General features: G+C 37.2%; 1 protein-coding gene across 7 annotated transcripts in view; it reads left to right on the top strand.

The window, feature by feature from the left end:
- The first annotated feature begins 8,041 nt into the window (after positions 1–8,041).
- Positions 8,042–17,386, top strand: part of Nav3 (neuron navigator 3) — a 219,292-nt gene continuing 209,947 nt past the window's right edge. For 3 of the 7 annotated variants that reach the window (XM_027392448.2, XM_027392450.2, XM_027392447.2), the window contains exons 1-2: positions 8,045–8,330; positions 8,965–9,017. In XM_027392448.2, the coding sequence (XP_027248249.1) occupies positions 9,015–9,017 (3 nt within the window). In that variant the 5' untranslated portion in view covers positions 8,045–8,330; positions 8,965–9,014. Of the gene's footprint in view, positions 8,331–8,964; positions 9,018–17,386 lie in introns of all 7 variants that reach the window. The other 4 variants (XM_027392445.2, XM_027392446.2, XR_004772196.1 and 1 more) reach the window with 3 other exon arrangements.

Genomic DNA, 17,386 nt, shown 5'->3' on the forward strand with positions numbered 1-17,386 from the left:
GCTATTAATTCCTGTCTCCCTCCCTCCCCTGCTCTTGTTACTAAAATTATAGATACTCACTTCCATGCTTGGCTGTACTGGAATCTCTGTGGGGTGTGTTTGTTTGTCTGTTTGGGCAGGGTCATACAGGAAATTGACCCTAGGTTCTCTAGGCAAACATTCTACTATTGAGAGATATCGTAGGCCTATGCACTATTTAGTTGCTTTGTATTAGCCTGTTTTGAACAGCTCTAGGAGAATATCTGTGACCTCCTTGTTGACAACTCCGGTAGCTTTCAACCAGTCTCTATTCAGTGTCTGCTAAGTGGTTAACAACAGAAGTAGCTAGCCGAAATTACAAATTTGGATTCCTCCAATGACTAACTCTGATTGACCTCCATGCCCTGCTGACTTTTGACAGAACATGCCCTTCCTATAGCCCCATAGCTTTGGTTTATGGCCGCAAACTCTCTCACTCAGACTCTTTCAATATCTTCATTTTCCAAAGAGTAATTTAAATAACTATCAGATAATGAACGTGAAATAGCTTCAAGAGTCATACAGTTGGGGCTAGAGAAATGACTGAGCGGTTATGAGCACTGACTGATCTTCCTGGGGACCTGGATCCATTCCCAGCTCCCACTTGGTGTCTAGCAAGCATCCTAACTCCATTCCCAAGGCATCTGATGACCTCCCCCGGCATCTACAGGCATTTTATGCACATGGTGCACAGACAACATGAATACAAAGCAACCATTTAAGAAAATAAAACGAATGATCTCAAAAAGATGTCTTGTAGCTGAATAAAGCACAAGCCAACACCTGGATCCCACCCTTTCCTTTCCACAACATATGAAACCAATCTTGTACTATTTACCAGTTTCTAAGACTTTTATTTCAACATCTCCAAGTGATATGCCATAATATTAATGCATGTATTATAGAGATACTCTGTTGATTTTATGAAAACATGAGATTTAGTTCCTTTCTCCTTTCCATCCCATTTGTTCTGCTTCCAATATACTTACATTATAATTTTCATTTAAATCCATATATTTAAATTATTTCCATGTAAATATTCTTTACTGCCAAACCACATACAATATGCCATGATTACAGTAATTTTTAAAAGAAAAATTTGTTGTCCTTTTTTAGCCTACCACTAATAATCATGGGACACTTTTTAATTTAGAATATAAAAAAACCAAGTCCAAGTTTTTCTATGGTTTCCAGCATCTCTGTAAAGTGCATCTCAGTAAAACTTTCTTTATCTGAGATGTCAGAATTCATGTTACTTGTAGTATTTGCCTACTGTCAGCATTTCTAAAGTCAGCTCTCTATGTTCCATCCAAATGATGGCTCTCAGGTAGATCATATGCAGCCTTGTCATGCACCTGAAAATGTCTTTTGCCTCTGCTCTGGAGCCACCATGTGATCCCAGCAAGAGAAGATGCCTGCCGATGGCATCCTCCATAAGATAAGTCTTATGATTATGGTTGATAATTAAGACTGAGCTAGCAGGTGAGAAATCCCAGTCATTGGCCAAGCAGCACTTGTACCTAAGTCTGTGTATTACTTGGGACCTTAACATGGTGGCAGGCAGAACTCGGGCAGCCTGGCTGAAAGTACCCGAGTGGTGGCAGGGCTCAGGTGGCTTCAGCAGAAAGATTTTTCATTACAGGGTGGTGTCAGAAGTGGGATCACCCCATGCCCTGAGGTTCCCAGAGGAAGTGGGGAACCTGCTGCCACAGCCTGCCTTGTCAAGCCACTGTGTGGCTCCAGAGCAGAGAGCAGGTTGAAGAGCAAGAGAAAAGGGATGACTTCCTGTTTGTCACTGCTTATATATGAGTCTTCCTGCTATGTCACTTCCTGCCTATATCACAAGAGTTCTTTTTACTACATTTCCTAGAATCCTCCTTGACTCCTAGTCCTGCCTAACTTGCTCCCCTATTGGCCAACAGTGCTTTATTCAACAATCAATAAGATAAACATATACATAGAAAGACATTCTCCATCAATATTCTATTTTGCTTCTTTTAAATATTTAATCTTTTATCATTATTATTATTATTATTATAGATGTCTGTTGGTTTTCTAATAAAAGAAAAATAAGAATGTGGAGATGAGTGCTTGGGGAGGTGGGGAGATCTGGGAGTAGTTGGGGGAGGACCAACCATAATCAAGATGTATTGCATGAAAAAAAATCTATTTTCAATGGTAATGAAATAAAATAAATGATAAATACTATAAGGGCATAATCCTAAGTTAAGAGGTTATTACAGTTTGCATCTAATTTTCTTAATTATTTCATTTTATTGTAATTAGATGGATAGCTTAGGTTTAAGGAGTTGACAGTAGTAATGGTTCCTTAAAAATTATTACAATTCCCAATATAATTAATATATATTAAAACAGCAAACTAATTACAATATATTTAAAATTTAATAAATGTATTAAGTCAAAGTCTGTGTCTGAGTTCATTAACTCTTCAGTGTAATTTTGTTCAGAAGTAACAGTAATACTGCCTTCTTTAAGAATGAGGAGTCCTGGTACTGAGTAAATAGTCAGTGGACCTTATGAAGCATAAATCTAATTCATCTTATCAATAAAATATCAGGGTAATATCCCAAAAGACCAGAGAAACAGAAGAGTAGCCACCAGTGACCTCCTACCTCTCAGATCCTTAGACCAAAACGGGGCCAAGATCCTATCTCCAACCCACCTTATTACTTCCTGTCTCTACTTCTCAAGCGCTGGGATCAAAGGAGTGAGCCACCACCACACAGGTTCTATGCTCAGCTAGTGGACAGATCCACCCTCTGTTCTCTAGGCAAGCTTTATTTGTCAGTACACAAACAAAATATCACACAGCACTTTACATGGCAGGGAAGTGGCAGAACTTACTTCTATAGAGTGCCATCTAAATAATATATATTATATAATAGTCCCAAAATTATTGTTGATGCATGATACCTTTGAGTTATTCTAATTACTGTTAATGAGTTTACATATATATGTAATTAGAATATATATTATATTAACCGTAATTAGAATATATATGCATAAACACACACATATATTCTTGCAATATAATTTCTGATTAGTTTTTAGTCAATTTAATCTTAATAATTTTCCTAAGTATACTTCATAGAGATGTATATAGCACTTGTTAGGCAACATACTTGAAGAAAATGGGCTTCAGAAGTTAGGAGTTAGCCATAGCTGAAGGTTTTAATGCTTTGACCTGAAGGTTGATGATGGAAATACTCAGGGAGCTCATACAGAAGTTGCCAAATATTGAATTTGTATCCATTATATATTACTTAAAATTATACCAATTTCTTCAGTCAAGACCTGTAATTAATTTATAGTATAATCCTGGGAAATATAACAGACTACATAACTCAATCAACTGGAGCTAAGGAGTTACACACAATGACTGTGTTGTGTGTTAATGGACCCAAGGAAATTGCAGTCGAAACCCAGCATCAGAACATAATTTATCATCCCTCCACATCAGCTCGAATAACAGAACTTAATGGAAGCTGACAGGGTTGTTTGCATTCTCTCTCATCAGAGCATAACAGAAAGTTTACTGGTGAAGTTTTTGATCTCTTACTGCGTCTTCTATTCATGTCCACTGCCTCATTGAAGACACACCTCATTTTCCCCACTGTTTTCTTTTGCTCACATAGTTTTAATTTAAGCATTTTACAAAACAATCTTAATGGAATGGTGGTATGTGCCTTTAACCCTAGGGCTTGAGAATGTGAGGCATGAGGATTGCTACTTTTTCAAGGCCATTCAGGGTAACAAAATGAATTTGAAATCTGACTGAGATATATAACAAGATCTTGAACAAATAAATACGTGAGTAAATAAATAATCTAGGTAAAATGTTTTATCATTTATAGTATATAATTGTATTTTATATTGTAATTGTTTTATGATTCTTCAGGCTTCAGGCATTCCTTTGGGGTGTATAGTTTGTCCTTCTCTTGGGGTTTCCTTGTAGGCTATCATTTCTTTTACATACAAAAAATGTACATGTTCATGAAAAGGATAATTTACCAAGTTTGCATGTGTGATTTTTAAGCAGAAATGAGCTTTCAGGTAATTTATTTAGTTACTGATTTTGCTGACTGCAACCTAAGTCAGGGATGTTATCTAAGCAGACTTTCAGGCAAAGACCTCAGGTTTTCAACCCCCTGGAGAAAATCCTGGGGCAAGAAGAGGAGGTCTGCAGGGTCAGGATCAGTGTGAGGCTTTCTTACCAGTGGTAAGGCCAGATAACTTCCTTCCATCTGTTTGCCTAAATTCCCTGAAAGATTTGCATACATGCACCTGGAGCATAAAAGTGTTGGTTTGTTCTTATATGCTTCATTTAGTTTGTTATTTAAATTAGCTTTTTTTTTTTCACGTTAACTAGTGTCCTCTTAAAGTAAAATCCATGCAGCATTAAAGGTGATGCAATTGGCCTTTAGTAGAGGCACTGAGGTGAACATGACCACTCTAATTCAGTAGTCTCATAGTTCAGGAGGCAGAGAAACCAGAAGCCCCAGTTAATTAGAAGATAAGTATCTGACAGACGTATAGAGCCAGAAGTAAGCATTGCAATTTCTTCAGCCTTTGCCCTGGTTTTTCCAGTTGCTTCGTCTCTGTGAAGCAATAACCTGAACAAGTATTTACTATCAAGCCAGCCCAACAAAGTACAGCTAGATGTCACAATGCTGGCCACGATGTCAGGGAAATCTTAGGGAGTAACTCTGTGTCACACGCCTTAGAGAGGTGCTAGTTTATTGAACTTGAAACAGCTTTGCCACACAAGGTTTATTATTTGCCCTGTTTTATAAGTCAGAAAGGGTAGGTGACTTTCCTAACTTCATAGTGTTGATAAATTCTCCAGGGGCTCATATCAGATTTGTTAGACTCCAGACCCCAGTCTCCTTTTTGGGGTCCTTTAAAGTCACATGGTGGCTGGGTGACCCCAGCCTATGGGGAGACAGCTGCAATCCAACCCTAACTCAAACCATTGTTTCATCTAGAATGGTGAACTTAGAACTCTATTACTTGAATGAAGTGCAGATGAAGGAGGATACTTAATGTTTTAAATGTGTAAATCTTTCCAAAACAGCAAAAGAAATGTTTCCAGTCATAGAAACATAATAAATTCTTATGTTTCACCAGATAAGTGAGAATTAAAGGATCACTGAGTAAGAGCATTTAGAAATCGTTTAGGTTGTGATTTAGAGGGAGCTATGAGTCATTCTTTTCTCTTTCTTTATTTTTCTCTCATACATTATATCCCAACTGCAGCCTCCCCTCCCTTACCTCCTCTCAGCCCCACCCCAAAGCTCCCCCATATTCGATGCTCTTTCATTTCTCTTCAGAAAAGAGCAGTCCTTCCATGGATATAAATTGAACATAGTATAACAAGATGCAATAAAACTCAGCATAAACCCTCATATCAAGGCTGGAGGAGGCAACTCAGTAGGAAGAAAAGGGTCCATGAGCAGGCAAGAGAGTCAGAGCTGAGTCACTTTACAGATAATACAGATCATAGATACAAAAAATTAAGTGCCACTTTACCAACATAATCTTTCTTATGTATTTATACACCTTCAGTCTTTCACATATTGAAGTAAATAAGTATCACCAGATATACCTTAGACACTCCCTGATATTTTCTAAAAATATATCTCCTGTGTTTTGTGGTTTAATAGTTTTGGAATGTGTCTACTTAGTAGTACCCTGAAAAATTTAGCAATCCATATAAAAGTATCAGTGCATTAGTATTCAGAGATATCTCTGTGTTTATATATATATATATATTATATTTATAATTGAATATATATATACTATATTTATAATTGAATATATATACATATATATGTATATATATTCAATTATAAATATAGTAAAATCATAATCAGAAATATTAATTATCCTTTAAAGGGGGTACTGAGCTTTTATACAATATATGATGAAGAATATTGACATAAGTATACATGAAATGGCTTTTAGAATTTCTATTAAATTATTGTAACATAAGAAGCAAAATTTATAGAATGCAGCTTTAATTTTCAACCTAATGCAGTATTGTTGTGTGTGCCCGTGAATCTATATATATATGTGTCTGTGTATGAGTGTGTCTTTGTATGTGTGCTGTCTCTGTGTGTTCCTCTGTCTGTGTATCTGTTTCTGTCTGTCTGTCTGTCTATTTGTCTCCCTTCCCCCCACCATGTGTATGTGCCTCTGTGTGTGTGTGTGTGTGTGTGTGTGTGTGTAAATGTGCTATAATATGGTAAATTGTGGTTTAGGCATATTCATTATAGAACACTTTGTAGCAAGTTGCTCAAAACTATGAAAGTTTGCAACTTCCAGGAAACCTTCCCAGTTTTTTTCTGTCTCATACACTTCTGATTTGCTAATTACAACATATGTATTTGCTTTCTCAGAAATAGCCAGGTCTTGGTTTCTAGCTCCATAATGCTAGCTACCCCATTGGTTGAAGCAGGAAGGCATAACAATGTCAATGCCTTCATAATCTACTGTGTAAACTAAAAGCAAACCCAGTCAAGTCAGGGAGATCTTACCTCTAAATAGAAAAGGGTTAAAGGTATAGCACAGTGGTAAAGTGTGTGTCTTTTTTATGAAAGGTACCAGGTATAAGTTCTATAGCTATAAGAAAACAATTCATTTAATATATTTAAATTTCTATTTCATGTATGTGTATGTATGTTAACCATATACATACTTGATTCCTGAAGAGGCCAGAAGAGAGCATCACATCCCTCAGAACTGGAGTTAAAGACAGTTGTGAGCTGCCATGTGGGTGCTGAGAACCTAACCTAGGTCCTCTGCAAGTGCAGTAAGTGCTTTTAACTCTGGGGTTGCCTGTCCAGCACCTAAGGTTTTTAAATAGTAGTTTAGTACTTTGTTGGCATTTATTGCTCATGACTCTGAAATAAAACTCACTCTTTGTACCCCAGGTTCTACCCATTCTAGGCATCCTATATCAGCCAGTTTCTCCTTAGACTCTGCATTTGTTCCTTTCATAGATTTTTCATAACCAGGTTCCATCATCTCAGTTCTGATCCCACTGTTTCTTATCACAGTCTGTATGCTTAAAAAGAAAGATTTATCTTTTAATCATGCATAATGCTGTGTGCCTATGTATGGGAATATGCTTTAATGTGTAGTATTTTAGAGTTCAGAAGAGGTCATCTGAGCCCCTGGATCGTAGATCACACGGCAAGTGAGAGCGAGCAGCCACAAGTGGGAGCCCTTCTAGAATAGCATATACTCTTGACCGCTGAGCCATGATTCCAGACACCTTTGTCTGTTTCTTATTTGTTTCCCCTGCTCTAGTCTCATTTCTGTTTTTAAATATTATGTCCTATCTTAATCTACCTTGTAACAAAGTTGCTTATGAATGACTTATGAAATTGAAACATCTTCAAGCCTATTAGACTAATAGAGTAAAAGCAAACAAAAGTAGTGTGTGTGTGTGTGTGTGTAGTTCTTGAAATTTCAGCTTTTCTTTATTTCATGACCAGTTGCTGGAGTCACCTCATTTGTAAGTCATATTACCAGCCCTGTTGCTTACAATACACTTCTATATCCTGTATCAAAATTTCTGCATTATAACTCCATTTGCTGCCTCCGTGTTCTAATACGCATTTCAAGAGGCTGAAATGAGAGATGGCAGTCCAAACAAGATATCTTAGACAGAAAGGTATTTGCAATTATTTCATAAAAGGATGCCAAAATATTGTCATATATAGTATCTCAGGTGGCAAATTCAATAACGTCTCTTCAGAAAAACACATTTTTACAAAGTTCCTCCCTAAATCAGTCCAGGTGGCTTCCCTTTTCACAGACAGGATTATTTTCAAACTAAAGGGAGGAGGGGAAGCACAAAGAGGAAACCCAAACTGGTTCCCAGTAGCGATTGCCTCAGGAGTGATCTGGGAAGGGAGTTTTGCTTGGTCACAAGTGACTAGTCCATGATTTTGAAAGGAGTGATTCATCCTCCTTTGAAACAAGAGATAAGTAGGGGAAAGAGCCGTTTAAAAATGACTTTACAACTGTTTCCTTTGGAGCTGTGACTTCTTTAGCTGGAATGTGATCCCGAACAGTTTCCCTTTGAGTCTCACATTTGCCTTGAGCAGTTTTCTTGTCTCGCTTCTCCCACAGCCCATCTCACTTCTTCCCTCCCTGTCTTCGACAGATTTACACTGACTGGGCCAACCACTACCTGGCAAAATCTGGCCACAAGCGGCTGATTAAGGATTTGCAGCAGGACATTGCGGACGGGGTCCTTCTGGCTGAGATCATCCAGATCATTGGTGAGACCTGCCCTCTGACAACTCGGAGAGGCTCTGCTCGCTGCTCTTTCGCTACACGCAGTTTAGGTCTGATGCATACAGAATCGTGACATGTCCCGGAGATGAGTGTTCCTATCTCCTATTTAATTAAATGTGTTTATATGAGACTGGAAAAGGCGTTCTGGCCACGCTTTGAAATAGCTCAAACTGTCTTTACATGTATAGCATCGTCAGAAATGAAAGCCTGATTAAGCCATATGCCTCCCATGTGTGCCTTTCGTTAATCGGAGGAGCTTCTACACTGAGATTCCTTGAAACTGAATCCTGATCCAGCCGGGACAGTTGTGAAAGGGTTCATGTCAGCAGTCATTTGGCACATGCTGGAAAACCAGCAGCAACTTCCTCGTCACTCACTTTTTTTTTTCTTTTTTCTTTTTTCTTTGCTTGACTTGTGCCCATGGAATTGTTGGCTGATGACAAGTGTGCTCCCCTGTCCATGGACTGGGAGAGACTGAGTAGGGGAAGCGGTGGCATTTCTGCTTGGTGTTTTTAATTTCTTTATTTTAAAGGTTGCCTTTTTTTTGTGCGTGTTTCACTTCATTGCTTAAGCATGTTGTTCTTTTTTTCTCTCTTTTATTTTATTTCTTGGTTTTAGCAAATGAGAAAGTGGAAGATATCAATGGATGTCCTAGAAGTCAGTCTCAGATGGTAAGAATCGGTTTTCTTCTCTATCTCAGCTCTTAGCACCGTTTCCAAAGATAACTGCCTTTGCACAACTGCTTAGAAATGTTTCTGCATGCCTTCCTGCTTGTGTAAGGAACCATTGGATCCCATTCTGCTCTCAGTATTTCTGTGTGTTCAGGGTCAGTGCAACAGCATCATGTAGTGAGGGATTTGGATTACTGTGTAACAAGTTACTGGGTGTTTATTCTGACCTTTAACTTCTCTTTTCTTTTCTTCTCCTTTTGTTTGTTCTGATATTTTATAGTTTGCAATTCTCTACACTGTTCTCTATCGGTGAACTTTATTTCCAGTTTAAAGGCATACAGTTTTCTTGAGCAACTGTTTGGAAGAAATAGAACTAGCCATGTGCCTATTTAAAATACAACTATTTTACTTGTTCATCAGGAAGTTCATTGTGAGCACATGGGTTCTTGCCACTGTTGGAAATAGCTCTGAAGGCTTGCCATAGCATATATTGGGAACAATGGGTGATTCTGAGATAAAATTCACAGTAGCTTCCAGAAAGCCCTCAGTTTGGAGGCCCTTACTTCAGCCATGTCTCCCCTTTCCTAACTAGCAAAGCTTGACCTCTATAAATAAAACCATAGATTGCTGAGTTAAAGCAAGCAAACAAACAAATAAACGCTAATCACAAAGACACAACTTAATTTTCTGGGATGAACTTAATACAGAATGCCTCTAGTGAAGACATTCCAGGCAGTTATCAACCTGAATAACAGCCCAAGCCTCCAAGTAAGATTGCTTCAGAGAATTCTCTTAGCACAACATAGGCATGTTGAGTGTTTAAGGAATCCTTGTCATAGATTTTGGTCGAATGGAAAAACTCATAGAATTCTTAAACCTGCTGACCTGATTCACTTAATGCCAAAAGACTGAAATCCAGTGTAATAAAAGTTTTATTTTTCAAGTGTGATTAATTAGACTGCTTAAAATATGGACACTCCAAAAATAAAAAGCAAAAAAAAAAAAAACAATTAAAATGTCATGATCTACAGCTGTTGTGATAAAACAAAATCAGCATGAAAGATAAGGCCTCTGTAAAAGATTTCAGCTTTGTGGTTATTTCCTGATCTAATTACTCTCAACATAAATGGTACTCTGTGGAAATTAATTATATTTGCTTTGTAAAGTTCTACTGTTGGTATGCTAAAATAGAACAAATGCAGACCCTGCTATGCTAGAAGTTGTGTGATGTTGGAAAAATACGTTAAGCTCTATGAACTTTCCCAGTTACAAAATAAACCTTAATTGAATGTTTTTATTTATTTGTTATATTAAAATTAGTGCCTATATATTTATTAACATAATATGCAAATATAAAGTGATTTTATTCTAAATTTTGTAAGTAACATATGAATGGATTAACACCTGCTACAACATTATGAGTGGTTTCACTAGACAAGTTTATTAGTCAGTGAGATGCATGTATGCGTCTTCCTAATCCTAAGACTTGATTTTTGTTTTCATTATTTTAACCATGAGGAGGTGGTAGACACTATAAAGGGTTTTAAGTCTAGAGCAGTAGTTTTCAACCTTCCTAATGCTGTGACTCTTTAATACATCTCTTTACAGTGTGGTGATTCCCAACCACAAAATAACTTTCGCTGCTGCTTCATAACTGTAATTTTGCTACTGTCATAAATATAATGTAAATATCTGTGTTTTCCAATGGTCTTAAGTGACCCCTGTGACAAGGCCATTTGACTCCCAAGGTCATAACAGATAGGTTGAGAAACAGTGGTCTAGATATTTCCATATACTCTGCTATCCTGATTTTATGCTGCTTTGTGAGGATCTGACATCCAGACAAGCTCATACTTGATGACAGGGAAAAAAATCTCTAAAGCTCAAAATGAGACAGCAATCCTCTGATGTTTATCAGAAGTGTCTGCACCTAGCATTTTTACAAATCTGCAGAAGGATATCAGTATACACTCTGATATTGTTTTTATGGCTTCCTACTGTTATTAGCCCTGCCAAGCACCTGCTGGTATGTAGGGGAAGCTGTAGCCATGCCTACTTAGGGGCTGGCTACATACAAAACAAGACAGTACTAAAGGGTTCCTGTTAAAATGGAGAAGTGTGCCAGACACCCTATGGCCTATGAGCTAAAGATGGATGCCCCAACATTACAGAGGAACTTTGGGTGACTGTCCAGGTAGCGAGAAGTCTCTGTCAATTCTAGAGTTCATATATTATCCTTCTGTGGTCTTTAATAGAATTAAAGACAGATAGTTATGGTTATAGTTTTCTTCAGTTATTATAAAAGATAAGTTACCCTTCTTTTTATTTAGACAGAAAAGAGGAGATGATGGGGAATGTACTACTGTGTATGTTTATCTTATTGATTGTTAAATAAAATACTGTTTGGCCAATGAGACAGCAAGTTAGATGGAACTAGGAGTCAAAGAGGATTCGGGGAAATGTAGTAGAGAAGTGCTGATCCAGGCAGGAAGTGACATAGCAAGGAGACTCATATTTAAACAAAGGAGAAACAGGAAGGGCCCCTTTTTCCCATTCGCCTTCTCCAGTGGCAGGATGTAATCCACCGGCAATGAGGGACGCCAATAAGGCGTCCGATAAGTCTTATAAAATATATAGATTTATAATAATTGAGACTGAGCTAAGAGATGAGAATCCTAGTCATTGGCCAAACAGCTTTGAACCTAATACAAGTTTCTGTGTATTCATTTGGGCCTAACTCAGGCAGGTGGCTGGCGCAAAGCACACACGTGGCAGTGGGGCTCAGGCGGCATTTGGCGGAAAGATCTATTGTAACACTGGTATGCGTGAAATCTTAGTACCCCTTCTTCCGATGACAGAAAGAAACTCAAAGACTGGAAAGTGATGGTGTTCTGAAATTGGTGGCTTCTTCCCTCTAAAAAAGTGTTAGTTGTGCTGGGTGGTGGTGGTGCACGCCTTTAATCCCAGCACTCGGGAGGCAGAGGCAGGTGAATCTCTGTGAGTTTGAGACCAACTGGTCTACAACAGTTAGTTCCAGGACAGCCTCCAAAGCCACAGAGAAACCATCTCAAAAAAAACAAAACAAAACAACAAAAAAAGGTGTTAGTTGGAGTCATAGTTCCTATTTAATGAGGAGAGCTTGGATCATGTCTTTCTGATTGGTTGAACTTCAAATGTGAGGTTGACCTGGGCCCCCAATATTAATTCAGAAGAAAAGCTGTGAAACAAATGTAATTTCTGACTCGACTATTTTTGTCACTGTTCTTTAGAGTGTTTATTGGCACTGTATAATTAATGAGTATAAAACTCATACTAGAGACGAGACCAGAAATGAAAGGATAGACAGTTAGGGCAGCATGACTAGGAGTATGGCTCAGGTATCAGCTCCAATCAAGATGCTGCTGATTGTTATTTCACAACCCAAGACTCTACCTCAGTCATAGAGGAGTGTCACCCAGGGCTCCACCTCAGTCATAGAGTGTCATCCTTACTCACAGAAGAACTTCTCCCACATCTTATATAACCTGTCTTCTGGGACCCTGCCTGAAGTTTGTGTTTAGTAGCAACAACAACAAGAGTTGGGACAAAATCTTTTAGTACTAGACTGTCTGGGTTTATATTTCATACTCTATGGCCATTATAGAATAATTTTAAACACTTAATACTAGAATTTCTATAGACAAGAAACTACAGTGTATTGATCTATTTTCATAACAACCAGGTAATTCACATTTGACTACTGTTTGCCAGGAGACTTAAAGTATACAGGTAGAGGGGTATTTGATGAAGGTCCATATGAAGATCTGAGTTGCAATGTAAGTACATAACAGCAACAGAATTGCATGGGGAATAACAAAAGGACCCAGAAGGATCTTGATGTGTTTTAGGATGAACTTTGTGCTTCAAGCATAGCTAGGGATTTCTGAAGGGGAAGCAGAACCTAATCACGTAAGGTATAAGTAAAGAGTTTACATTGGTGTTTTGAACCAGTAGAGGATAACGTGGATGACTTTTGATTCTTGTTTATGTCACTATCTGATACAAGTGTTTAAATTCACCTGCAGGTGCTACCTGAAGGTAATAGAATATATGTTATACTCCAGCTGGATGTGGAAGATGGCAAAGAAAGGGAATTTTCAAAATTTTCAGTTACTTTTTGTTTTTTGGCCAAATGAGTAAGGTGAGGATTTACATGGAAGAAACTAGGCTAGCAGGTGGAAGGAAAAATGAAGCATTTATACTCTGACATGTAGAGTTTTGATGCCCATTGGTAGATAAAGTAAGTAATAATTAGGTTGTTATTTTGAACTTCTGTCTGAGGAAGCTAGTGGCTAGAATATGTCTCATACACCCGTGATGTATGAGGAAATCTTGCAGGAGGTGTGCGTAAATTCAACAGAGAAAAGGTTTATGATAGGGAACATTAATATTTATGAGGTAGGAGTCAGGAAAGGAGAATGATGAGAGAGTGCACTCACTCAGACAGTGGACCCCAGGTGTGTCTTGTTCATGCTCAGGATCAATGTCATAGTTTAAGCTGTGATGTTTACCTCGGCACAAATACTGAGTTAAATAAGTTGTATAGAATGCAGCAAATGATGTCACATGCTACTTAGTCTGGCTAATATGCTTGAATGAGGAAGTCAGCTTTAGTAGTCAGATGGGAATTCATAACCAATATAGGAAGATCCTTCTGTTGAGAGACAGTCTACTAAGAAGTATTGGCCATTGTAGTATCCTTTGGGCTGCTCATAATTTATAGGCGACTCTATTGAAGAGAAGAATAGAAAAGATGCTCAAGAAACAGCTGGGCTGTGGGAAGTATCTTCAGTGGTAAAAAGAAGAGGAAAAGGTAGCAGTTGGGATGGGAGAGGTGGCTCAGGTTATGAGCACTTGCTGTTCTTGTACAGGATTTGGGTTCCATACCCAAGACCCCAGTGGTAGCTTGCAATTGTCTGTAACTCCAGTTCCTGAGATTTGACACCCTCTTCTGGCCTCCATGTGTTTCAGGTACACAGGGTGTATGGACAAGCATCCAGGAAGAACACTCATACATGTAAAATAAAAATAAATACATATTTTTAAAAGAATTTATGGAGCACGATAAATAAAAGACCCAGAGACATATTTTTGGGATTGAAGCTTCAAAGCAGCCAAGCCAGTAGATTTTACCTCTACCAAACTGAAATGGCAATCCTGTCTCAATGAATCCCCAGAGGCAAAAAGCTCTCACTTCCTGTCTCCTCCTGCATTTTATTCCTTTCTCCTCCCAGCCATATCACTCCTGTCTCTACCTCCCTAGTGCTGGGATTAAAGGTGTGTGATCCTAGGTGCTGAGATCACCTTTTTGTGAGTTGTGTCTTTTAGGACTGTAGTCACTATGGTCTTGAGCTAACAGATATCATCTACCTCTTAATCCTGAGATCTGGGATTAAAGGTGTGTGCCACCAATGTCTGTCTAGCTAGTATGCTGCTAGGATTAAAGGTGTGTATCACCACTGCCTGACCTCTATAGCTTGTGGCTGACTTTGTTTCTGAATCCTCAGGCAAGCTTTAATAAATCATAAACAGTATGTCACCACAAATGTAGCAGTAGAGAAAGAAGAGGATCCATGGCAACAGGACGTAAGTGTTGGTATGAATTGCTAAAAGAAGTGGCACAGGAAGAAATCTTGAAGTACTTGTAGAAGACTGGCTGTTAGGGAAGGATATTTAAAAAAAATTCCTCTGTATGACATTATAGAATTCATAGAGGATATAAGTGTATGAAATGTGGATATCTGATATACATTAAACTAAAATTTAAAAAATTCAAATCATTTTAGTAACTACCAGAATTTTAGAAAATGCTAGTGTGTTTCTTTGTTATTCTCTATTGATTTTCTTATAAAAAAGAAAAAGTCAACATAAATATTGTATTTTATACTTTATGAACTATAAAGTGCCTTATAAAATTAAGCACATTTATGTACACACATGTATATAAAAGAATATAATAATAGTACTTTATATGATATGGGTTCAGAGGGTGCATATTTAAGAAAAATATGAACTTATCCCCTTTGAAATATCTAGCTATACCACTCTGGGTTTCAAAGAAATAGCTATGTTTTATCAGTGCATTTCAGATTATAATCATCTTAAATCATAGAAATAGTTTTGTGTCGTCTGAACAAGCACTATATTTAACACCATTTGAGATGAAGTTACTAATATGGGTGACACCTGTTGAGTAATTTCTAGGTAGGTATTACTCAAGATCTAAAATAAATGCTACATGACATAACTTTGCTGAGCTTACATGAAGAAATAAGTTAGTAAACTATGAATACCAGGAATGTCCTGAATGCCTAATAGATTAAAAATAGCAAAAGAAAAAATGCCCAACATGTATTTGAAAGGCAGAGCCACAAGTGTGAGATTCCCAAACAAGAATGTTAGACATGTAGGAAAATTGTTTTGAAAACAAGTTTTTCTTCATCTTAAGATAGACTGTTATATATCAGATCCTCGGAAATGCCCAGATGGTTTAGGAATTTGATAATTTGAAATCCTTGTGGGCAAGAATTAGTTGCTCTGACATAGCAGAGGATTAGAAATGTGTGGCTCAAAGCTTCCCCATGTTCTTTACGCTACAGTCCTCTACTGTAGCACCCTGCAGTCCTCAAATGTTGCTTAACTACAACCTTTAGCTGAATTTTTTTAAATCATGTCCTGTGTGTCACTGTGTAAAATTTACTGATAAAGGATGTTTTGGAATAGTTGTTCCTCTTAATTTCTTTTAAAATTGTTCCTACAAGATGGAGAAGTACAACTTAGTGTCCCTTCCTATATGATTCTGTGACCCATAGACTAATTGGCTTATACAAGAAATTCTTTCTGATTTTCACAAACACTTTTTACCCATTTCTATAGTTAGTTCTGTTGGGAAGTAACCTACTCACAATAGAGAAAGTGTTCCATTTTTTTTTCACCAGTTTGGTACACTTCAAAGTTTCAATTCTCTGGGTCACTGTGCTTGCTGTGCTCTAGAGGGTTCTTTAGTTAAGGCCAGCTGAAAGACTTTTAACAAAGTAGGGAATAATGTTTAACAACTATAATGTTGTTAAATTCTAGTAAAATTTTACAACAGGCACACTATAGGATTCAAGCCCTAAAGTAAAATTCACAGGAAAGTTCAAACCCTAACTTAAGTCTATCCATATGGTCCCCCTGCCATTTTGAAAGTTGCTGACTTTGGAATGGCAAGATAAAGAGATTAATGAAAACAAGTGTTTTAATACAAATATTTCTCTGATATGTTTATAAACACTAAAGGAAAATTATATTTCATAGTTACCTTATTGATTTGTTTCCATATCTCTAAATTTGGAAGGATTAAAACTGCTCTTTTAGAGAAAATTATGTTTAAGTTTGTGACTGTCATCCTGGTGGTTATCAGAATTAAATGTCTATAATTGCTTGGCTTATTAGTGAACTGTCAAGATGTGTTATATGGGATGAAAATGGTCAAATTAATTCTCCTTCTGACTGTCCCCAGAAAAAGGAATTGGAGCTTGGCTCTAATTTGCAATGGGATAGTCAAATATCACAGTCCGTAGAAATCCTGGTTTGGTAGGACTTATATTTTTAAATTCAGAAAAAAATTATGATTTTTCTCACCAGTATTTTTTCTTAGAATGTATTTAATTTTCTACTTTTATAGATGTTTTTATTTTCATTCTTCATGGAATAAGAAAAATGTTTCCTAAATTGCATTAGATGTATTAAGAAGGAACAATAATGAAACAAGAAAGTCTTCTCTCCCTGGCCACAGTATAGCCATTTAAAAAGCTGACCTTTGAGCAGATAGATGTTCAAAACTTAGTAGATAAGTCCAAGACACTTGCTTCACAAAATTATAATAAAATAACTCTAAATGAGTTCAATTAATCTTGTGGATAGTAATGAACAAAACTCTTGTTATATTTTTAAAAAACATATTGCTCACCTTCTTTGTTAATTGCATTTCATGTGTCAAAAATATTAGAAAATAATTGCATGGAATCCAAATTTTAGAGGTTTAAGAATTTAACAACTTCTTCATGATTTGTTGGTTGGATTTCGAACACACACACATACACATGAACCTGGAACTAGATGTTTTACTTGCACTAAGAACTAGGCCTCATTGAGAATACATGTGACACATATTGAGTCAGTGTAAGAACTATGGTTTGGACTCATGTCTCAGTCCAAGCCTGATAAATTTGAGACTTGTTTATAAATAAGTTTGACAGAATGCAGTCTGGAATTTACACCACTGGATTTTTGGCTGTTTCTCTTCCCCATTTCTTTTATCTTAAGTACATAATTTTCAATAGAAGTTT

The sequence above is a fragment of the Cricetulus griseus genome, assembly GCF_003668045.3.
Source record: "Cricetulus griseus strain 17A/GY chromosome 1 unlocalized genomic scaffold, alternate assembly CriGri-PICRH-1.0 chr1_0, whole genome shotgun sequence".
Classification (NCBI taxonomy): Eukaryota; Metazoa; Chordata; class Mammalia; order Rodentia; family Cricetidae; genus Cricetulus; species Cricetulus griseus.